Source organism: Cylas formicarius, unplaced genomic scaffold (genome assembly GCF_029955315.1).
Source record: "Cylas formicarius isolate icCylForm1 unplaced genomic scaffold, icCylForm1.1 PGA_scaffold_8__14_contigs__length_24414737, whole genome shotgun sequence".
Taxonomy (NCBI): domain Eukaryota; kingdom Metazoa; phylum Arthropoda; class Insecta; order Coleoptera; family Brentidae; genus Cylas; species Cylas formicarius.
In genome coordinates, this window is record NW_026844361.1 from 8,034,436 (window position 1) to 8,059,482 (window position 25,047).

A 25,047-nucleotide genomic window follows, 5' to 3' on the forward strand; every position below is an offset into this window, starting at 1 on the left:
GTTTCTCAATGCGAGAGAAAAAGCTATAAAATTTAAATTTGCAATGATGGGCATCTTTTAAAGAAACTTCCACTGGCCACCGTAATACTATTTACATATATTCTAGTTGACGTTTCTCCAATCATCATGTTGAAGCCAACAGGCGAAAAGATTTGTAAATAGTATGATAGGACTTATTAAACAGGGTGGACAACGTAAAGTTTAGATAAATCGTAATGATAAGAAAAAATAAGAATAAGAAAGTAATGTGACAGCGGCGTTAGAATAATTATACATAATTATAATTATACAGAGGTAATATGCATATAGAAGTAAAAATAATATGAAAATTGATAAATTGTAATACAAGGTCAGTAGCCAAATTGTATGGTCAAGTTCTTAAAAAGCGAATTGAACGGAGTTCTGAGAATCAGGGGAGCAAAATGGATTCCGAGCGGGGTGGTACTATGTAGACGACATATTCACACTTAAAGATCTTATTAAAAAAATATAGAGAAAGGTAGACCTCCTCATTTTCGTAGATTTGCAAAATGTTAACGACACGGTGCCAATAAGTAAGTTGTGTCCGGCAACATATATGTGAATGCTGTCAAAGCTCTGTGTGCCATTAGATGTAAGTTCAGTCAAGCAAGGTCAAAAAATTTCCGAAAGACTCCCGACAGCAAAATGTCTAAGACAAGGTCTACTGTTTAAAATTTATACTGACAGCGCGCTAAAATCCTGGAGAAGAAAATGTAGTGGCATGGGCTGACCGATAGGGGAGGACATATTGTTTGCCCTCATTTGGACCGAAGACCAGGTACTCATAGATACAGATAACTCGAGCTACATGCTGTGAAAACTCCAACAAGAATGTGAAAACTGAAGACTTAACCACAATAACCATGAAAAACGAAGTATGTGGCAATCGGCGATGAACTGGCAGAGGACCTAGACCTCGGTCACTGTATGATCTTCGCTTAACTCTTTCCTCAAGCGGTAAACGCGCTTTAGACATTTCAAATAAAGTGGGTCGATTGTGGACCAAAGAAATTACAAAAAAGAACAAGAAAATAATATCTTATACTCTCGTCTGGCTCAGAAACCTGGTACTTAAGCAAGAAAAAGAAAAAGCAATAAATTACTGGCTGTGGAGAAGAAACAAGAGAACATACGGACTGGATGTAGTGGTAGTGTTTTCCGTCTCATTTAGTATAGTTTTCTTTCTTCTTTTCTTTATTTCCCTTTGTTGGCCTGATGGTAGAGCGTTTGCCTTCATGCACAAGTCGGTATATTCTAGGACCAGTCAAATTAGCAAATTGTAAAACTTACTACAAATAGAAGTAATTTTTTCAAAAAAATGAAATGTAACAATATCACTTTTCTTGCCACAAAAGATAACAAAATAGCCGTTGGTGTTTAAGTGTCAATCATGTTACATTACATTACAGGTATCTACTATCTATCTACCTTATTATTAAAATAACGGCTTTTCCAGTTCTAGCAGTGCTTTAGCGCTATCACTTGTTTCTGTTAGAATCTATGCGATAAAGTATCCTGCATTAAAACGCAAAGTGATATTGTTTTTTATTATTGTAATATGTTGAGTTGCAATATTCAATCATATGGCAATGAACATTGACATTGACATTTTAAATATAATGTTGGCGTTTGCTAAAACAACAATTATCAATATTTGATTTGTATCCCGAAAATGTTCCCAAAGATGGCGACATTAATTTCTGTTTATTTCTTTTACTTGATATTATATGCTAGCAAAGAAATATTGAACTGCGGCTTCCACTAGCGTGTTAGACTTTGGCTATCTTTTATTGCTTTGAAAGGGGTATTGCATTTTTGTTCTTTTTAACGACTGCAAGTTTGACAGGGTGCGTTCAGCCATTGTGAATTATTGACATTTACTTCCGAAAATGTTCTGACATCCCTCACCACTTTCCCTTAAAAAGTAGACCAAAATCCCCAGAAAAATAATCGAATTTTTCCCAACTTTAAAACGGCGTTCATTTTAGTTTTAGCATTACTGACTACCATTTTCATTCTGGTTTTTTCAAAAAGCCCCTCCCCCCCCCCCCCCGCCCGAGCTTTCACGCATCTAACATCTTTTAACTCGCATTGACCTTGGTATGTTATACCTTGATATCAAGTCCTTGAGATTTTTTCCTTTAGAAAAAAGGAAGAAAAGACCGATTACCTTGTGCACGCGCTGACACATCTGCGAAGTTTACGGAAACAAAAGAAGCAATTTTTTTTTCCAACCTAGTTAATTAATCGTATTATTTCATGTTATTGTACTTGTTCGATCGGCTTTAGCATTTCACACACATTTACATACAAACGGCATGTGCGTTGAAACACAGGAACACTTTTTATATCGGGCGCCGATTTTTAATTACCATATCACGTAGTACTCTGGTACGGCTGTAGTGAGAGATTGATTGAAAATTGCTTCTTTCTGATACGCAAAAAGCTTTAAAAAATCGAGAGCATTTTAGACAATAACTTCATTAATTCTTCATTTTCGAAAGTTTGTGTCCGCTTTAGATCTACTAATATGTAATAAATTCCGCGCATTCATTTCCTTTGCTCTTTCTGTTCGGCTTTTCAGCCGACCTTATCCGGTGTTTTGACAGAATCATAACCTTGACCTTTTTTAAAAATATTCTTCCTATCGTTTTAGCAAATACAAAAACTTGGAGTCTCAAACTTTGCAATATTAAACAATTTTTTGTAAGCATTTCTTAATTTAATTATAAATATTACGGTTTAACAAAAAAGCGTTTTATGATTAGAATTTGAGAAATTACACAGGAATTCCGAAGAAATCTAGAGGAATTCCAACCAAGTCCGCGGAGAAGTGTTGTGTTTAAATTATCATAGTTTTATTATTTGGAGTCTTGAAATAATGCCAGAGGGAAAGTATTCTTTAGAAAATAAACTTCCCACCAAAACTCACCACTAAAATTTGGGTCAACCTCAAAGTTAATTTCCTCGCGACTTTCATCTCATTTCATTCTCATTTCATTGACAAACTTACTCGTGGATCAGATATTCATTCGGTTAATATTCGCCATAGAGGGCTGTTTACCGTTCCCAAACATACTTCAGCACAGTTTCAGCGCAGTTTCACGTACAATGCTATCAAGGCTTACAACAAACTCCCTCTCCAAATGAGATCAATCACCTCACTAACTTCATTCAAACAAAAATTTAAGCAATACATTTATCATAATAGAGACCGATCATAAAGCTAATGTCTACCATTTTGAATGAATGTCTGTATAATTTACGTGCTATATTTTTATTTTATAAATTGTGTCATACACTCGTTTTAGGGGGTTGCATGAGAGCAACTATGTTGGATGCCGCCCCCACAGTTATATACTTTTGTAAGATATCTCCGTCGAAACCGAATAAAGGCCCTTTATTATTACTATAGTTATTATTATTTCATTTAATAAGAACCAAAGATGCTCCTTCTAACATCGCCCCCAATCCTCGGGAGCTCTTAGGGAGGCGATAATTAAGGAAATGGAGGCACCCATTGTTGTATAATTCGGCCGAATAAAAATATATGAGACCAGAAGAATTAAACGGTCTTTTAAAACAACAGAAATGCCACTACCACTAAAATCAGCATATACACTATTTGACGAAAGGAGAGAGCGAAGAAATAAGGAAAGTGTGTGTGGTATTAAAGTTGTAGTAAGGTGGACAAGAAATCGGAGAAGGGAGACGACATAGACAGAATCCCAAATGATCGGTTAGTTATGGTATGAAAGCTGGTCTTCACCACCCCGACTGTTTCTGGGAAACCATGAAGGAAAACACAGTCCTAATGTAATAAGAAAAAGCATAGGTAATTTAGAAACTTCACTCAAAATGCCTTAACAAAATGTCTTGCTAATGCTTCGTTAAATAATAAACGCTTACGTCAATATAGGGGAGTATTTAACCTCGGATTTCATGTGGCCCTGCTTTTTCTCATTTTTTTGTGAGAAAAGTGACTTTTTGAAAGTGAAAAGGCGTGTCTGAAAATTGGTATTACAAAGACCGATAGCAAAATGCTGAAGTTTGCAATGAACTTGGCGCTTTGAATTCCGAACTTTCATTTCACGTGTTTGTAAACAAACCGTGTTTCAGAGGCGGGCGCAATTGTTTTCTTGTTATGTGTATTTGGGCTTATATCCATTGTATATTTACCACAGCAATCATTCACATTCAGGCAACTCCTCACCCCACTTATAACTCATAAGACCCCTTTTAGTTGGACATCGTGGTTCCACCAAAGCATTCATTCAGTTCCGGATTAACTTGAAAGTATTTTACAACCCGCGCATGCTGGATTCCAATGAAAAAATAGTTTAACGGTTAGGGATTCCGTGCTGAAGCAAACCTATCGTTATATGATTTGGGAGATTTTTTGCAGAACCGGTCCACCCGCTACCGCCGCCCTGCGCAAAACGTCTTGCGTAACGAAATCGCGATCGGTTAAACGTAATCAGCGATACAGAATGGGCGCGTACTTAATTAAATAATACGCGATCGCGTGGAGAGCCGAAAGCGCTAGGAATTCGCCGCAACCGCCGCGCCACTTTCAAACTTGAAAACACAAAGAACAAAAAGCGGACTCGCGGCCTTCGAAAATTCATTACCATGGTCATGTTCAATGTCTCTTTCGCCCGCTCGTTCGTATGGTTCTTTGGTTGGCGCAGGGACGGAGCGGGCGCTATTGCGTGGTCCTTCGAGCCGGAGCGTAGATCGCTGGGTTCCTTTACGCCAAAGTGTTATAGTCTTCAATAAACTTTTCCCGGAGCTTATGCCAACAATTTTTTAAAGTGGTACGGTCATTTGTCCTATGCTTGTCTTGATGTTAAGGACGATGTTAGTTGGAATCGTTTATACAGGGTGAGTCAAATGAAAAATATTAATTTTCGTGTAAAAGTCAAATGGAAGAGCCTGTATATTATACTTCTGTTATTAATTATTTTATAAGAAAGGTTTATCTTTATTCATGACCTATAATTCTCCATTTTCCGCAATCACAAAAGACATTCTATATAATTTAAAGCTGCAGTTTTTGTGTGATTTACTTTCTGTTTTCCCCACTGCAAAATGAAAAAATGCAATTTAAAAATCGTCATATTTTTCGGAAGTAAAGATCAAATTATATAATGTCATTTTCGTTTTTGGTGACGTCTTTTTGGGATATTGTGTACTTATGGTTGACTGACTTGAATTTTATTATACTTCATTCCATTCAAATTACATTTTTTATGACGAGCTTTGAACTGTTGTCATTTTTATGAACAACCCCACAACAATGAATATTATTGACTGAATTGAATTGAATGAATTAGTACTGACCTTTCTAAAAAAAGAAATATAATCTGGAAGAAGTCAATTTCTCAATCTCAATACAGCCTAACTTTATTTATTTCATAAACCTGTTTATTTTTTTCCCTTTTGAAATTATATATGTCAATAAAGAACTTGAGCAAAAAAAAACAACGAAACTAGTACAATTGAAAATTAGATCATGTCACGTTTCGAAAATCCGAGGCAACCGGAGAACAGATTATTTTAATTTATGTCCGTTAAAGAATCTGTCGAGAACAGGCTTATCTTTTTGTATGAGAATTAGATCAATTTAGTTATTTTCCGTTAAATATGTAGACTTTGTCTGCTATTTTCTCCTTTCCTGCTTCATGACTAAATTTATGAAACATTAACTCTTCATTAAGCGGATTTACTATTAAACTAAAACACAAAACTATATATCATACCTAATGATATAATCATTTTAATTATTGAAAATTCAGATTGTAGCTATTATTAATTTAATTGTTATAATTATTTAAGTATTAATTAAGGAGCTTGAGTCAAGAATTTATACCAAATATGGTTTTTATTATTTTAAGTGACAGTTCTAGCGTGCGCAAAGGGACATTTTACCACGTTAGTTTCATTTCTCACGGATCCGAGCCACTTCGGCTATTTCCAGGATATTACCGCACGGGTTTGGGAGCAATCGGATGTTTTCGGAGACATTACCGCACGGCTTGAATTTTGACGTTTGTCAATTTTGTGTTGTTTTGCAAAAATGTACCGAAAAAATAACGGTCGTAGGAAAAGTATAGTATACAACACGTTTACCATATTTCTTGCATACTATACTATCGCCAGATCATTAATTTATTTTTGTTTAAATTATCTCTTTGAGGTAAACATCAATTTTTAACCCAAAGTAATGATAACATTAATAAAATAATTAATATGTTTTTTTTTCTGTCTTAGATCAGATAACGAATCCTGAATATATCTTCGAATAGACCCCTTGCATGAAATTTTAAGACAAGACATCATAAATCGCTTTTTAATGACATGCTGAAGTCTACCCGTTAAATATTCCTCTTGGAAAAAATATTTCTACTAAAATTAGGGACTTCGAGTTCACTCGAAGCCCTTTAAATATGACGTCTCACGAAAACGCCTTGTAACGTTTGATATATTGATTATAATTTATTTCATATAAGTTTTAGGTTGTTTTAGGTTGTGTTCGCGTGGTAACTAGGTCGATAAGAATAAGTTATTAATAGTTTGGTTTAAAGCTTTTGGTGTTAAGTCACAATATACTTTTTTATTTGTGTAAGAAATAGGTAAGAGGTGCCAAAAGTCGATAGTGGCAAATTGGCAGTCGAGTGGAACTTCTCTTGCCGAATTGCGTTACGTCACAAATTGCACCAGTCTCGAGCAACTTTTTTTCATCGCAACAGATGCGTTGCATCTAGGAAGAAAATACGCACAAGTTCGACCTTGCTTAAAATTAAAAGGTCCATTGTACTAAGACCTGAGTCCGTCCCTGCTTACAGCGTTATTCTCTCGTTCCACTTCCCTGTTCTACGATCGGCCCACATTTGAATAAATCTGTATCGGCCACGTTATAATTTGTTTGCTAATCAGATCTCTATCTGGATCGTGTCTTGTCCATTGTTACACAATAACACGTTTTTCGGTACACAAAATTATTATAATGTGGCTTGTAGAAGGCAATAATTATGCTCATTATCCGCGTTTCGGACGATTTTTTTACTTTGCTTTTAAAATCCTTTGCGGGGCATTGATCCAAAATATAATAATAAATATAATTTGTCTACTTTTTGCGTGACTATAAGATAACTTTTGATTTATACACACACGGTGTTAAAGAGCGGCCCATCCCTATGTCACTTACTATTTAAACGGGTTTTTCGTTTTCAAAACTGGCTTTGTTTTTAAGATACAGAGATAAACCGAAAAATTGGCCATTTCAGTTATTTGTATGTCAAACACCCGTAATTAAATGACGAAACGCAATCATGGAATCACAATCCAGTGGCGTACTTGTATAGAATATATTTATATTTTTTTAAAAATCGATTGCGCTTTTTATACGCTTTGCAAAGGTGAATTGCCTAAATATATTATTTTCTAATTCTAATTTTATTCCACTTATTATTATTATTATATGCGAGGTCTTCCTTTTTTCTTTCTTTCAGGAGGGACCCAATCCCAGATTTTCTTTGGCCATCTATTCCGTTTCAATCTCTAGAGATGTTCAAAAGAAATGAGCATTCTACTTCCGTTGGTATCCAGAAAGCATTTTTTTAGTTGCATGGATTTCTTCCTGCTCCGTCCTTGAAGTTCTATTACTTCTATCTATTTCTAGAGCCGACAATCGTTCTTCGTTCCGTTTTGTTAACTCCCAGGTTTGGATCGACAAGTGCATATTGACCCAAAGCTGGAGTTCTATTTCATTTGTTTGGCTTTTCGTAATTTTCTTACTATTATTATTATAAAAAAAAAACTACAACATTCAAGAAATACAATTTATATACACATAAATTAGAGTAAGCTATGAAAATGTTGAGTATGTCTTTGATCACATGGCATAAACTACGACAATAATGTAATCTGGAGTACTTTTTAAAAAATATAGTGTACAATTTTAGGGAAGCAAATGAACAAGTTTAGTTATTTATACTTATTTTTTAAAATATTTCCTAACTATTATACGATGTTAAAAAGCTTATAAAAAGCTTAACAGAGTTTTAAAAATATACATGGCGTTTCATCTGAAATACATACCTTTGGCTTATATGTTATATATGTTATACTCTTTTTTGTATTCCATTAAAATATGGCTAAATTTTCTGTTTTCGTATGCATATTTATTGATATTTCCTGTGCATTTTGAAACACTTTTTTGATATTTGGCGCATATATCACACAGCATTTCGGGTAAAATAAAATTCTAAACATTTTTTATTCTATTATATTTTATGAGTTGCAAATTAATTGGATTTTTGACGATTTCATACCGTTTAGTAGAACGTATACCCAAGTTCACCATCCTCCGTCCCGAGATATCTTAAGTAATCAACTTTCCCGCTATAGCAGTGATTACATAACAAGTTAAAAGAGATTTTCCTACTATTTATTAATAAGCAAGTCCTTACTGGTCACTTGGCCGCACACAGGTTTAATAACTTCCTGTAAAGGGTTTCTTTTGCAAATCGTATCTCGCGCCAAAAATATGCAGCATATCGATGTTCCAGAACGTAATAACCACCAGATCGTTTTTCCAGGTGTTCAGTTCGAAAGCGGAACTGCAGCTCCACACGCAGGCGCATATGCGAGAGGCCAAACCGTACAAATGCTCGCAATGTTGCAAAGCGTTCGCCAATAGTTCCTACTTGTCGCAACACACGAGGATCCACCTCGGCATCAAACCCTACCGCTGCGAGATCTGCCAGCGGAAGTTTACCCAGCTCAGTCACCTTCAACAGCACATCCGCACGCATACGGGCGACAAGCCGTACAAGTAAGTGCTGCTCAATTATGGCGAAACGGCGATGGTCGAAACACCCCGTGATTCTTGCAGGTGCCGGCATCCGGGCTGCCAAAAGGCCTTCTCACAATTGAGCAACCTTCAATCGCACTCGCGGTGTCACCAAACCGACAAGCCGTACAAATGCAACTCGTGCTACAAGTGTTTCAGCGACGAGCCGTCGCTGCTCGAGCACATACCCAAACACAAAGAGAGTAAACACCTGAAGACGCACATCTGTCAGTACTGCGGAAAAAGTTACACGCAGGAAACGTACCTTCAAAAGCACATGCAGAAACACGCGGAACGTACGGATAAAAGGCCACCTATTGGACCCACTTTAGGTGAGTAGTGTCTATCCGATCAACGCGTCATTTAAACATAACGGCAACAAAACACCTAAAAGCATCGTGTATCCCTCGTTATATCACAAGATAAAATATATGGGGTGCTGCAAGGGTCTTCAGTCCCTTCTCTGCCTTTATTAGTGACAACTACAATGCAACCTTGGTGTTACAGAATGACATTCGAAATGCAACTTTCTACATCAAGGACTGGTCTCTCTTTTAAGGTTTACATAGACTCTGTTCAGGGTACAGGACAATTACAATGACGCTGAAGTACTTTTTAGCGCAAATATATCTTTCTATAACATTCTCCATATAAAAGCTGCGGTTTCTCTATAAAATTGGCATTTACTTCTCCGTCAGCTGAACAATTTATTAGTTTATAGATTAATAGTTTTATTTCTATAGCCGTTACACAACTAACCAGCACTGCCACTTATTTGCCTGCTTTATTTAGAAAATGCTATTCTATAACATTCTTCATGTGAAACTCTTGATAAAATTAATTTCTACTTCTCGGCCAGGTAAATAGTTTATTAGCTTTTCTACTCACGTCTGTAAAATGTCTAATTACATACCGATCTAGCTTGCGGGAAGCGTCCCTTTACCACGTCAGTTTCGTTTCCCACCAATCCGAGCCACTTCGGACATTTCCGGGATTTTACCGCACGGGTTTGGGAGCAATCGGATGTTTTCGGAGATATTTCCCACGCTTTGAATTTTGACGTTTGTCAATTCTGACAGTCATGTCAATGAATGTATTCGTGTTGTTTTGCTAGAAAGTAGCCAAAAACTAACGCTCGTAGAAAAAGTATAGTATGAAACACATTCGGTAACCTTTTTAACTCACTCGCTTATTAAACATTCGCTCGCTCAAATGTTGTTTACCGCACTTTTTGCGTAATATATTATGATAGTTTAAAAGTTTCATTTCCAGAGCTATTACATTAGGTAACCGATATTGTCAAGTTGATTTTCTCACACCGTTTCCTGGTTTTAAACTTGACTAAATTCTTCCAGTGCTTTGATATGGTTTAATGGTCAGTTAGTGAATTACGGTTTTGTGTTTGGATCGGATTTTCAGTGATGCTAAAAGTGAATTACGGTTTTGTGTTTGGATCGGATTTTCAGTGATGCTAAAGGGGGGGTTTTCTATCAATCATTTCGACAAATTCGGTTTTCACTTTGCTGCTATTTTTCCTCTGATCTTCACAGGATCTAATGTCATTTTTCTACTGGACCGATGACCCCGTCCCGGTTAAGCGCAATGTTTTATTGTCTTATATTCAAGAATTCAAGAATTATATTCACGAATGTTTTACTCGTTGTCTGGCGGTTATAAGAAACTACAATAAAATTTTAATAACTTAGTGTTACAGATTGGCATTGAAAATGCAACTTTATAGACCAAGAACTTTTGCAAAAATTTTGTATTGTTCCCTACACTCGAGTGCGCTTGTTGTGTCTGGTATCCCTTTTAAGGTGTAGACTCCGCGTTTCGAGCATTTTGGACATTTTCAATGACGGCGAAGTACTTTTTAGGATAAATATATCCTTTTATAACATTCTACAAATAAATGTTGCAGCTTCTCTCTAAAATTAACATTTACTTCTCCGTCTGCTAAATAGTTTATTAGTTTTTGGATTAATAGTTTCAATTCTATAGCTGTTACAAGACTAACACACTGCCACTTAAACGCATTATTTAGAACATACTGTTGTTCTTAGTCTTGAATCTTTTTATACTCCATAAACAATTTAACACTATTATTAGCTCTTTATCTCTTTCCATTCCATTTCCAAACTCTATTATCGGGAGTTTTTATATCAATAATATTGATGAGGCAATTGTTTCTTGGGGGTTATCTATTCAATCACTTCGACGAGGTCGGTGTTAAGCCTTTGGTTTCGAGTTTGTTGCCACGTTTCCTCCGATCTTCACAATGCCCGTTTAAGGGCGTTGTTCAATTTTCTTATATTCAAGTAGATTTCTTGGTTCCAGGTTTGAACCACCGGGGGTTGGACCACCCCTACTGGCCGAAGGTAAGCCCCGACAGTGCCGAGAACATGCACGACTACCCAACCGACATTCCGCGCGGATTACTGGAACAGAACGAGGACCTGGTGATCATCAGGCAACAACTGAGCCAGAACCCGCCCGCGCCGCCCGGCACACCCAACGCGAACCTGGGCAACTCGTACGACACGTCCATCTCAAAGAGTAACACGAATTCGGCGTTCACGCCGATCAACTCGATGTCGGGCCACCTCAATCACCTCAATCAGCTGGCGCCCAATCGACCCTACATCTACGACGCCTTGTCGTTCCAAAACAAGAACAGCCTGGACATACCCAAGTCGCAGCCCAGCAACGGGTTCCCCAATCAGCTGATATCGCTGCACCAGATTAGGAACTACGCCCATCAGCCAAACGCGAGTCTCATGGAGCACTCCATATTGGGCGGGCTCAAGGATAAGTAATGACGTCCTCCGCGCACAGTTCGTTCTGTCGTTGGTGATGGCGTTTCGACGGGAGAGTCGCTCGGTGAGGGTCGCCGTTTCGTTGATCTCGTATTAAGTTTAAGCTTTAGTTTTTTTTGTGCCGTCGGGAATGTTGGCGCGCCATCCTGTATATTTTCGTTAATCGTTCACGCTCGAAGGTTGAACACGTCGTGGGGGTGGTGACTCACGCAAATTAAAAACCAATTTCGGTCTTAAACGTAATAATGATAATAATTGTCGGCGTTTTATATAAGTGGTGATTTACCTGATGTCCCGGTAATGACGAGGTGTTAGAGGAACGGACCCTACTAGAAATTTGAAAAAGGAATCGATTAAGCAAATCGATGCTAGGAATTAGTTTCGAGAGTCCGTGAAATAGCAAGCAGTGGTCCTTATTGCCACCTTGGTTTCGAAAACTTATTTTCTGCGAAATTTTCTTATATTAGAGATAGAGTGAGTACCGTGAGTAACTATCGTTAATATAAGAAAATTTTACAATAAAAATTAAGATGGCAACCACGCCTTCTAGCGTCTTCTTGGTTTTGACGGTTTTTTTTTCAAATGTCAAAGACCATCCGTTCACTACTTCACGATGTTCGAGGAAATCACGGCCGTGGTCCGGACAGTCATTTTTGCGCGAAACCAATCAAACTCTTAAATCAGGTATTCCCCGGGACAAAGTTCCTGCCCCGATGATTTCCTCGTTTCGATAATTTGTTTGTTGATGTAAATACACGACCGCGGTCGCTAAATTGTTAAATTCTCGTCGTTCAAAAACGACTCACGACCTCGGCGCGTGAGGGCGGCCTCACCAAAGAATTTCCAAATTTCACCATTTAAAAATGGGTCGAATCCTAAAGTTGTCACTTTTATAAGCTTTATCCAGGACTATACGCGGCAATACGGCAACGGGATGTAATAATTTATAAATACAATAGTAAAATTTATATAATTTGTATACGGGTTGGGCGCCACAATTCAATACGCTATATTGGTGTGACGTCAACTGTCGATGTTTGGGATCCAAAAAAATCGATTCGTTCATATGGTTGTGTAAGTTTTTGTGTGATATTTAGTTATTGGTGACCATTTAACAGTACTAGTGAACATTTCTCAATGTTATTCAGTTTCTTAAGTCTAAATCCCATTTCATTCATTTCATAAACAGAATTGAATTAAAAAAAAGACCTGATGATTGTTATAAAAAATTCAAGCGCATAAGAAAAGATAAGATTTAAATTCCTCTCTTTCCTACTAATATAGTACTTATACTTATTATAACATAAGATTATAAAAAGCGTAAAAAACGGCATTTTTATTAGCGCTTATCAGCCAAATTTCTTTTGCCACAATTCTCTTAGAAAAACTGCCATTTTATTAGCAAGTGTCATTTTTCTCAATTCTTCCATAGCGGACGCTAGATTTGAAAGGCTACAACAACTCGCAAGAAAGCGGATTTTGAAGAAAAATTATATAAAAATATATACAAGTTTTCACGAAAATCACCCTTCGAAATATTTCCATCCATAAAATTTCAAATACCCTCCTGGTTATTTAATATATTACGCTTATTGGGTATGAACGATTTTCGTAAGTTGCCTAATTTGATTTCGTTTGTTATTATTATCATTTATAGTTTCAAAAGTATTCCATTTGAATTTGCTCTTTGAAAATACGACAATCAGAGGAAAACCTGCATTATTTTTTAACATCATAGGTTATAGTTTTTATATTTTTGTTTTCATTAAAATACCCTTCCACGCTATTTTATTTCAACTTGCAATACTTAAGTAGTAATACTCTATTGATAAATAATCACTAAGTCAGTTAAATAGTCTGTCTTGATTACAATACATACAAAAACTGAAACAGCAATCATTATAGGGCAAATCGTTTCGTTTGGATCCCGAACGTTGACAGTTTGTAACCAAGATGGCCGATGCTACGTTATCACCAATATAGCGCGTATTGCTTTCAGAAACGCGTCCAAGTTAGGTTAGGGAACGCGCCCTTGCCGCGCGAACGCCCCCTGGCGGCGAGGCAATATATAAAACAAAAAAGTGTTGATATTTCTGTTACGTTTTTGCCCCGCAGAGGCGAAGGATATTGTATAGGAATAATTATATAAAGACATGTGAATATAAAAAAAATTACTAGTTAAGGTTGTACAGAATAAATAGTTTTTTTTTCGTAGGGGGTCGGCGGGGAGAGGGCGCTCGCCCCGACCGCGTTTTCACGGGATGCCCTTTTTTCCTCTTTTCGTATACATAGTTTATTTTTTAACAATCATGGATCCGGACGGGCGCCCTCCCGACTCCCATAGCTCAAATATATATTTATTATTATTTAACGTACACGAATCTCAAAAAAAAATTGTTTCGGGTATAGTTAAGAGTGCTGAAGTTTGTTTTTTTTTACATTACATTTTGAGGTTTACTATCGGTGCAAATATATCGTTAATGTTAGCCAATTGACAGTTGAAATGTCCGCGGGCGTGGCCTTTTTTTTGAGGATCGGGTCGGGGAAGCTACCGCACATTCCGAGATGGTTTTTCCGGTACTTATACAATGAATCGTTTAGTTTTTGAATCGAGGAACGATCCGTAGCTTTTCCGTTTAATTACCCGACCATTGCTCAGACTATATATGTTGTGTATACGTGGCAGTATACGGAAATGTTAAGTTTTCTTTTGATTTCCCACAGTGTACATATTCGGTTACGTTACGTTAACGTAAGTTTCTCTCTCTCTCTTTCTCTATCTATCTCTATCCCGAGTTACTTGATTAAGTATGGAAACGAGCTTTAACCTGTTAGTTAAGTTTATTTGATTTTTTTTTTGTAAGATATCTCTGTTGTATAAGCTTGTGATTATTCAAAGACGAAAACGAAGCGAAGAAGAAAAAGATGTATTTATGAAAATTTATCGGTTTTGTTACATTTTTTTTATTATTAAATAAACGTTACTATTTCCTTCCTGTCGATACGATTTTGTTTTTTTTTTAATTTTTGTTTTCTCCCCTTCTCCCGACTTTGGTTCGTCGGCACCGCGTTTGTAACTGTGATAATTTTTCGTACTGATAAAATATGGTAAATAGTCAATTTGTAAATAGGGTTTCGAACGATTTCCAGTGACGGACTTTCGCTCTGTGTGTAGAAAAGCGAGGAGAAAAAGGCATTTAAAAAAACCTTAATCTAGGTGTCGTATGGTATTTTAACGAGACACACAACGAACACTTTTTCCGTTCATCGAATCCCCGGTTTTTGCATTTTTTTTTACACTCGACCCCATCAACACTTCCCTGTAGGTTCTCCCTAGTTCCCTCCCACCAAACCAAGCGCACACACACCTCTAGAACATAAAAACAAAAAACAATTTGGAGTTATTGGTGTACTTGAAAATTAGTGTTATATAGTATGTTTACTGAATGTAAGAAATAAAAGCCATTTGAAACTATGGATGGATTTTGTTCACAACCTCACCTTGTTTTCTGTAATTTTTATTGAATACAAAAAATTATTTCTCATATACTGACAACAATGCAAATACTTATCACATAAAATATTCTCTGATAAAATATTGTTCTATCTTATGGGCGGCAGTTTCTGAAGATGTAACGATACACACTCGAGTTAATTTAAGATACATCTCAGTTGCACAATGTACATTGACGGATAAAAAGGTTTGACGAATAACTGCTAGATGATAAACTAAAACTGATTTTCATATTCATCTAATTATTAACATGAATAACGTCGGCAACACCACCAAGTAAGTAATAGGTTCTTTTAAGGTGAACAAAAAAATCATCATGATCCAAAAAGGGGTTATGTAATTTTACTAAAATAGTTTTTTTGTCTTATTGATTAAAGCAGTATTTTTAAGACAATATTTCCTTCTTCATAGTTCTAATTCATGAAAAGTTTGTTATTAAAATGTTTTTATATGTATATGTATTAATGACAAAAAACATTGATATAATAGAAAGCTAACCTTAATAGCTTAAATTATACGTGAATTGTATATCATTTAGAATACATTATTTTTTTTGGGGATGTAGAGGACTTTCCTATTTAACAACGTGTTATGCTGTGGAATAAAAAGCCCATAGCATAAAGATTCTGTGCAAAACATCAACGACTTCGTGAACTTAACCTTAGAATTAAATATGCAGAATTTGGAATTTATGACTAAACAATTTTAATCGGCAGGCCATTAACACACTACAGCATGTTTACAAGCATGAGATAAGAAAGTCGATATTGCAGACGACCCTGAAGACATATCAATAGTTCAGGTACCGATAATTGTTTGTATATTTACTTTCATTATCACATGAAATGCCAAAGAAGAAACATAAACAGCCAACGATGTTTGATTCCCGGGACTTTTTTAGTATAAGTGTTTTCGATGCGTTTTTCTATTCTAGTTCCTGACCATGTTGGAGAATTTTACGTACTGTCCACCAAACGTCTCGATTTGGAACGTTTGGGTGAACCATGGCACTTCCCAATGTTTTATGGAAACATTCTCCAGCTCTTTGATAGCTGGTTTCATCCTGCTGGCCGGGACTATCCAACTATTTATATATCGGAAGTATGGCACAGAAATTTCACCAAATTATTTGCCCAGCTCCAAGCTTTTCCGCTTCCAGCTCTTGCTTATTATTTTATTGCCAATCTTCGAACTGCTTAGGTTTATTTTAAAGGCAACAATCTTAGACGACAAAACTGTTTATGGATATATGGTATGTAAGATACTTTTGATTGATCTTTTAGTTTGTGTTTTGATATATAAATAAAAAGTGTTTTTTAGATAGTGTCATTGGTATTGACTGCATTTGCAAATTACTACTCAATATGGGTCATAGTGGTGGAACGCAATTATCAACTACCTTCTGTGCCAACACATGGACATGGTATAGTTTTGCTCCTCTTCTGGTCAGTCATTTTCATTTTAGAAAATCTTGCTTTTCTAAACTTAAACCAGGACAGTTGGTGGTTCAAATTGAAAAGGTTAGTCAGTTATTGATTGTGATATAGATTGAAACTTTAAAAAATGTGCCCCTATTTGGCAGCATTATTTATATTTGCTTTTAGCACTTCAGATCAAATCTCAATGTCACTATTTGTTATCAAGTACATAATGTGCTTATCACTCTTTGTATTGGGCCTGAAAGCACCGGGAATCCCCCAAAATACAGATTATTTCAGCCTAAATGATGCCACAAGAAACGTTCGACCAGTGAGTTAGTCCACTTATTGTCCCTGAAAATTTTGATTTGCTTCTCCATTTGTAGCAACCAGATGATAATCAATCTACATGGAGAAACTTTTTTAAAAAAATGAGAACATTACTGCCATTTTTGTGGCCAAAAAAGTATTTCTCTCTGCAATTTCGGGTGATTTTTTGCTTTCTCTTACTGGCTGGAGGTCGGGTGACAAATTTGTATGTCCCTCTCTATAGCGGTTTCATAGGTAATGGCTAACTCTCATTATTATTACCAGTCCTGTTTTTTTATTGATAATCATTCTAGTTGATTCCTTGACTGACGGCAAGGGACACAATATAGAGTTCCGATGGGATTGGATTCTTTTGTATGTAGGCCTGAAATTTTTACAAGGCGGAGGTACAGGGGGAATGGGACTGCTGAATAATTTGAGGTCATTTCTATGGATCAGAATACAGCAGTATACAACGAGGGAGATTGAGGTATGCGATTTATAGCCTTTAGCAACCAAAAATATAAGAAACATGTTTTTAGGTTGAATTGTTTCGACACTTGCATAGCCTATCGCTAAGATGGCACTTGGGTAGAAAAACTGGTGAAGTACTGAGGGTAATGGACCGAGGCACGGATAGTATCAATAACCTTCTGAATTATATGTTGTTTTCAATAGCGCCTACCATTATCGATATAATAGTGGCGGTGGTATACTTTACCACTGCTTTCAATGCCTGGTTTGGATTGATCGTGTTCGTAACTATGGTATTGTACATAGCGGTGACCATAGCTGTGACAGAATGGAGGACGAAATTTCAAAGACGTATGAACTTGGCGGATAACGAGACTCGCGCTCGAAGCGTCGATTCTTTATTGAATTTCGAGACTGTAAAATATTACGCCGCTGAACAATACGAGGTTGATGCTTTTAAGGAGGCCATTTTGAAATTTCAAGTAAACCAAGCGTCTTGGTTGGTCTTGAGAAAGGTATTAATATAAAGTTCTCTCCTTAGGATGAGGAATGGAAGTCTATAATCACACTGAATATGTTAAACACGGCTCAGAACTTGATTGTGTGCTCTGGACTGCTGGCAGGCAGCTTATTATGCGCTCACTTAGTGGCGAATGAACATCAACTTAAAGTTGGCGACTATGTACTTTTCGCCACTTATATAGTGCAATTATATGTCCCTCTCAACTGGTTTGGGACTTATTATAGGTAAAGATGTAGGTGTTTACTTTATATCGACATTTACATTGTGATTTTAGAGCTATACAAAAAAATTTCGTCGACATGGAGAATATGTTTGATCTCCTCAAAGAGGAGCAGGAGGTGGTCGACGCGCCTGGTGCGGGACCGATAGCCGTCAAAAAAGGGGGCGTGGAATTCAATAACGTCACTTTTGGCTACTTGCCCGAACGCCTGGTACTAAAAAACGTTTCGTTTTCGGTACCACCCGGTAAAACAGTGGCCCTGGTATGTACAGAATCACAGTAGTGCAGGTTTCTTAAGAAAACTATAAAATTTGACATGAACATTTTTGCATTCTTTTTATTTTATTTTTAAAAAATTTTTAGAGGTGTTTAAAATTTTAATTGACTATGACAGTAAGAGTGAAATTGGCTTAACTTAATATTTATTTTTTAATTATACGTATATGTATATATTGTATATGTTTTTTTTGATAAGGTACTTTATTGTACCTATTCTATTGCATGCGTATTAATTAAACGTACATTTTGTAATGTATTGTTATGGTAAAAATCTTTCCACACACTTCATAACAAAAACACTTCTCAAGAACTCTTGTTCTCAGATACTTTGAAAATGATTTGTCTGAAAAATCATTTATCCACCATATGTTATAGTATTAAGTGTCTATAGATGTGTGGTAGAACTCCCATCGATAATGTGTTTTGCAAACAAATAAAAAAAAAAGATCCAGCGTTTATTAAGGGACCCATCCTATGTTTATCGATCTCGATAAGGTGCTCGCAAATGAATGCAAATTTCTTTTTTTTTTTTTTTAAAGGAAATCGGTGGCGTGCCACTCACTGTGTATGAGCAAATAATGTATGGGTTAACTATTATTAATGATATAAAATAACATCCTAACAAGATAAATAATAAGCGACTCTTATAACAATTCTCTGTATGCGGTCATGTTAACGATATTTTTATGACCTTGCAGAGAAGAAGAGGTTTTTATTTTTTAACCAGATTGAAAAAAATCAAGAAATGAAAGTTCTTTAGAAAAGATTGAGGATTGTAAGAAAAATTTTAATCTTACGAGAAATCATTGACATACTACCATACCCGCCATTGGTGTATCTTAAAAAAATATTTAACACTAAATAATACCTCAGTGCCAAATTCAATTAAAACATTTGAAGAAGATATTAAAGAAATATATTTTTTAATTTTTGAAAATTTTACCACCTTGTGTCTCACAAATTAAGACGTTTAGGACCTATGTTCATATGACATTTGATTTTTAAGATGGACCCCAAAATCACCCCATTGACATTCAATTAGGAAACACCCTTTGTGTAGATGTGTGGTTTTATATTTTTATAACACTGAATGACTTTCCTAAATTTTTACTTTTTTTATATACAGCAATTTTATGATTTTTAATCGAAAAATAAGTAGCTCCAGTAATCTGGATTCTTCCAAATGCGAAATTGACTGAAACGATATGTCGGGATGACTGAGGCACTGTAATTTCGAAATGTTTGGCGATCTTTCAGGTCGGTCCATCGGGTAGCGGAAAAAGCACGATAATCCGGTTGCTATTTAGGTTTTACGACGTCGAGACGGGCGCCGTCATCATAGACGGCCAAAATATTAAAACGGTGACGCAAGAATCACTGCACAAAGCAATAGGGGTCGTGCCCCAGGATACCGTACTGTTTAACAATACAATAAAGTACAATATAAGATATGGTAGATTAAATGCCGACGATGCCGAGATTTTGGAAGCCGCCAAGGGGGCGGAGATCCACGACAAAATTATGATGTTCCCGCAGCAGTATGACACTCAGGTGAGAGAAGATATGTATGTTATCTCTCTTTAAAGGTCTTTCTTTACCTTTATAAATTAATATTGTGATCTGAAACGTGGACTAGGGGTAGGACCTAATATATACAGAACATGTAGCTTTACATTTACATAGTAAAGCATATCTATTTGGACCAAAGGGCCGAACGTTATTGGGTCTCGTTTTTAGAGTTAACAATATTAACTAGGCAACCATGTTTTCTAATGGTAATGATATCTAATGTACTAATATTTATGTAAAGAAATTATATTTTCTTTATTTGGAGTTAATACTAGCTGCTCGTATGTGCGTGTGTTCTATCGGCTTGGCTTTAGAGTTCAGATATATAAGTATGATGCTTGTTGAAATGTATTTTTAACATTTTTCAACTGAGATGGACTAATGAAAGTCAGTCGTTTGAGCAGCCACTGTTATTTGTTTCACTTATTCTTCTGCTTTTGGTTCTTTTAGTTACATTCTGATGGTGACACTTTAATAATTAAATATTTCCACTTAAAATCAGGAATTTGTTTCTTAAAATTTTCAAAACGTTCTTGTTCATGTCAAGTGTTTTCTGATTCACATGATAACAGTAGACTTAAATTAATCTTAAAAAATGGAGGAAGAAAAGTCGGCATACTCTTTTGAGATTACCTATATTGGTTACGGGAATTACACACAGTCCCATTATGCCGAACTGTCAATAAAATTTTATCTTCAAAACGGCTTTTACGGCAACTACGCAATACAGTGCTATGTTTGTCAACAATATGGAAAAATATCGTCAAACTGCCCTGTTAGGAAATGATGAGGGAATGTGTAAACGATAATGATTATTGAATAGACTCCAAACATCTCAAACATATTACAAACAAACCTGCACTTGCGTTAAAAGGTTTTTCCTATTTTGGAAAACTCAGATGTTATCTAAGTGGATCTCTTTGTTCTTTATTCAACTCGACCTTCGTGGATCACTTTAGGTGGGCGAAAGAGGTCTGAGACTGAGCGGTGGCGAGAAGCAGCGCGTAGCGATCGCGAGGACGTTGCTGAAAGCGCCGACGATAATACTTTTGGACGAAGCCACAAGCGCCTTGGATACCCAAACGGAACGCAACATTCAGGACTCGTTGAATAAGATGTGCGCGAATCGCACAACGATCATCGTGGCTCACAGGTTGTCCACCATAATACACGCAGACGAGATTCTGGTCCTGAAGGATGGCGAGATCGTCGAACGGGGAAAGTAAGTAAGTAAATTGCTTCGACGATAGTTGTTATAGAAACGCGTTTGCAGACATGAGAATCTCGTGGGACAAGAGGGGGTGTATGCCGGCATGTGGAAACAACAGCTGGAGAGCAAAGACGCTTCCTCTAACGAAGCCAGCTTGGAACAGAGTACGAACTCCTAGCGGTTGGACAATTTATATCTCGGTTTAGGATAGTTTTTTACCGTAGCTTTGAGTTTAAAAATGTTAAGTGATATGTGATAAGGGCCTTGTGCTTTTTTCTGGTGTTGATAAATATATTGTAGTTATGTTTTGGAAGTGTGTTATTTACCTGGAGAATATGGAATGCGGAAGGGATAACAGTGGTTCTAGAAAAACGAAATATCCCATGAACTAAGCAGGCTTAATCTTAAGGCTACTAGATAAAGCTTCAACTTCAAAATGTCAAAAAAGGTGCACAAAAAGTGAAATCTAACCTACGGAGGATTGAAAACGAGGATCTATGTGAAGCGATAGCGTAGTTCTTCGTCCTCTCCAAACTAACCCTACAAGTTACACAAATCTGTTTCACAAGTTTCACCAAATGCAGACAAATATTTTAATTTAGAAATCGACAAGTAAGATGTAAGGATTAGCAGGAGACTGATTAATTTTTCTAAATCTACAGAACTATTATTTCGGAAAGTTTAATATGTGAAGAAAAAGAAAATGTAGGAGACAACCATGACAGTAACAATTAAATCACATAATGTCATGAGTTGCTTCGCTTGAAAATATTGATGAGCATACTTTAGCTTACTTAACATACCCGACCTCAAAAATCGCCTAATAGTCATTCTATGGGGGTTCATTTCGAATACAACATTACTGGCGGAATTCTTAAATAGTTGAACAACAAGACGAACGTATAATAATAATAGCACTTTATTTCCAACAGGTAACATGACTCAATTACAGGAAATATTAAATATAAATCATCCAATATATATATACTAGGGGACGTAGAAACTAATCTTATAACTAAAAAAAATGAAGAAGGATAGAAAGAAAAGGATAAGACTTATCGGTACGCATAACCCGACGCCATTCGAAGTTGCTGAATTTTGGCCTGGAGACCATCATAATATAAATCGCAGTACGATGATAGTTTGTTGAAGGTAGCACACATATTGTAAGTAGGATTTTGAAAATGGATATTGGACCCCGGTAACTGCGGTAAGAAAGTTGATTGATGTCTCCCTTCCAGCCGCGGCGCATGAAAACGTAATTTTTCCAGAAGAAACGGACAATCGACTCCATAATGAACTAACTTATAAAGAAATGAAACAGATTGCATGTCTCTGCCCAAGCTCAGGGGCAGTATAACGAACCATCTTAGTAGAAGATCGTGATCAACTCCCCTCTCAGGATAGGAACCGTCCTCCCTGAACGTTAGATACTTTAGTAACCTTCTCTGCACACTCTCAATGGACTGAGTGTGGCAGTTATAAATTGGTGACCATATCAGCGAGCCATAGTCAAGCTTGGACCTAACGAAACAGTTAAATAACAATTAAATATTACGAATCCTAAATTTTGCATTGCACTGGAAACCATTTTTGTAATGTGAGGTACAAAAGAGAACGACTGGTCAAATAAAATCCCCAGATCCTTCACAGTAGCAAGTCTAGTCAGGACCGTACCATCCATATTGTAATTAAAGACTATAGGAGTTTTTGTGCGGTGGTAAGAAACCACATTACACTTGCTGATGTTAAGATGCAATTTATTTTTAGTACATCATTGACTGACCATATTGATGTTGTCCTGGAGAGTCATGCAGTCCATGCCAGTTTCGATGCTCTCGTATAGCTTTAGGTCATCCGCATAGGCAAGCTTGTTGCAGATGATCGAAGATACGAGATCATCTATAAATATATTGAAAAGCAGAGGTCTAAGGTTAGAACCTTGAGGCACGCCAGAAGTTGGAACAAAAGGAACTGATCTAAACCCCTCAATCTCAACAAACTGTCAACGATTCACCAAATAGGACCTCAACACTGTAATCAGCGAATCAGAGAAACCAAATTTATGAGATGCTTTTTCAATCAGGAAGTGATGATCTATCTGGTCAAATGCTTTGTGGAAGTCAGTGTATATAACGTTGACCTTACTTGTTCAGAGAGTCGCAGACATACAAAGACAGGGAGCATAAGTTAGTGATACATGATCTTTTCGCATAAAAACCATGTTGTTGCGTAGATAGTTTATTTCTAATTTGAGCAAAAATAAATTTATTTAATATAATCTCGAATATTTTAGAAAAGTTGCTCAAGATCGAAATAGGCCGGTAGTTTTCAACAACAGAGGGATCACCTTTTTTGAGAATATGATAAACTTTGACATATTTCCAAGGCTTTGGATAAACACCCGTCTCAAGTATCAGGTTAAAAACGTGACATAAAGGAGCACACAGTGCGTGGGAACAGTCTCTCACGAGAAAACTTGGTATGCCATCAGGACCAGCGGTAATTTTGTTCTTGAGTGCTTTGCTTGCTGACAAGACATCCTGGATAGTAAGCTTAGGTATGTTCACTAGTTCCGGATTAGAGGACACGCTTGAAGATGAACATGGATCTGGCTGGGATATGGTGTAAACGCTACCAAAGTACTTAGCAAAAGCTGCAACAACCATATTAGGCCCTTGGCATGGCTGACTAGAATAGGACATCGAGCCTGGGATTCGCGGATCTGCCTTCCTCCGCTGAATAAATGTATATGAAATCATGTATACTTAACTCAGCACGACGAAGAAAATCAGTATAGGCAATGCGTGACTGGAACTTGATTGACTTGCGTAGCGCGGTATATCGGCCAAAATAATAAGCAGATTTGTGTTGCTTGAAATTGCGGAAAGCTTTCTCTTTCTTAAATATAGTTGCGATCATTTCTTTAGTGAACCATGATGGAAATCGCCTTCATCTCGGTGTTTTAGTGGGCGTGCAAAGGGCAAAAATATTGTTTGGCATGTCGTAACATTTACATAACATAACATTTACAACTTATTTTGGCTGCATAGTGATCTATCTCCTTTTTAACAATCCATTTGACCAATTTTGTAAATCTTACAGGTGTATTCAAAAAGTCCTAACCACCACAAACCACTTTTTCGCCAATTTCGTAAACATTCATTTTTGTTTCCACAATGTACTACTCGCCCAGATACCACTTCAGTGACGCGCTACATGCAAGAGTAAACTCAACCGCTCACTATCCATATAGTGTAGTGTAGTGTAGTGTAGCTATTAAGTTAATCCATTTGTAATTACGTCGCAACGCCAGGAAGGAAAAAAAAATAAATTCTGTTACTTACGATACTGAAGGATGCCGTAATGATGTACAAATAGCAAGCACTGTGCCGGACAATCGACTGCTAACTGCTTTGGTTTAACAGAGCTGGGCTTTCTTCGGAATCTCGACACTAGTTTGTAACACTACTATTATGCACAAAACACCTCCAACACGCAACAAAAAATCAACAAATTAGTTTGGCAAATTTCACTAGACAGTGCTATCAACGGATACCAACCGAATATCATACGTTAATTTCATAACGGTGCCGAGCCACTCAGAAGGGAGTTTCATTGGAAAGGCGGTTCGTTTGACATCGGTGAAGTTGGTATCCTTTTATATTGCACGACTCTCGAATTTTAGCAGCGAGTTAGTTGTTAAAGCATTGTGTTTAATATGGAACTGGAGGAATAAAACTTATTTCTGTTATATGATAATTTAAGGTTATAATTCAGATATTTTTTTTAGCAAGATATAGGTTCTAAGGTATTGCTTTACGGTGGAGGTGGTTT

The 25,047-nt window shown here is 36.7% G+C and overlaps 2 protein-coding genes across 6 annotated transcripts in view; both read left to right on the forward strand.

The window, feature by feature from the left end:
- The window catches only part of LOC132706585 (zinc finger protein rotund), a 303,785-nt gene extending 288,635 nt beyond the window's left edge, over positions 1–15,150 (forward strand). For 4 of the 5 annotated variants that reach the window (XM_060677992.1, XM_060677988.1, XM_060677989.1 and 1 more), the window contains 3 exons: positions 8,625–8,860; positions 8,921–9,210; positions 11,201–15,150. In XM_060677992.1, coding sequence (XP_060533975.1) covers positions 8,625–8,860; positions 8,921–9,210; positions 11,201–11,694 — 1,020 coding nt within the window. In that variant the 3' untranslated portion in view covers positions 11,695–15,150. The remainder of the gene's footprint in view (positions 1–8,624; positions 8,861–8,920; positions 9,211–11,200) is intronic. The other variant, XM_060677990.1, reaches the window with a different exon arrangement.
- Positions 15,151–15,799: 649 nt separating this feature from the next.
- On the forward strand, positions 15,800–21,518 carry LOC132706476 (ATP-binding cassette sub-family B member 6). Its single transcript, XM_060677827.1, has 12 exons — positions 15,800–16,010; positions 16,143–16,460; positions 16,529–16,728; positions 16,813–16,957; positions 17,013–17,190; positions 17,250–17,425; positions 17,478–17,891; positions 17,951–18,156; positions 18,207–18,414; positions 19,689–19,982; positions 20,960–21,222; positions 21,274–21,518. Exons 2-12 carry the CDS (start codon positions 16,152–16,154, stop codon positions 21,386–21,388), a joined length of 2,508 nt encoding a protein of 835 aa, XP_060533810.1. The 5' UTR covers positions 15,800–16,010; positions 16,143–16,151; the 3' UTR covers positions 21,389–21,518.
- Positions 21,519–25,047: the final 3,529 nt, after the last annotated feature.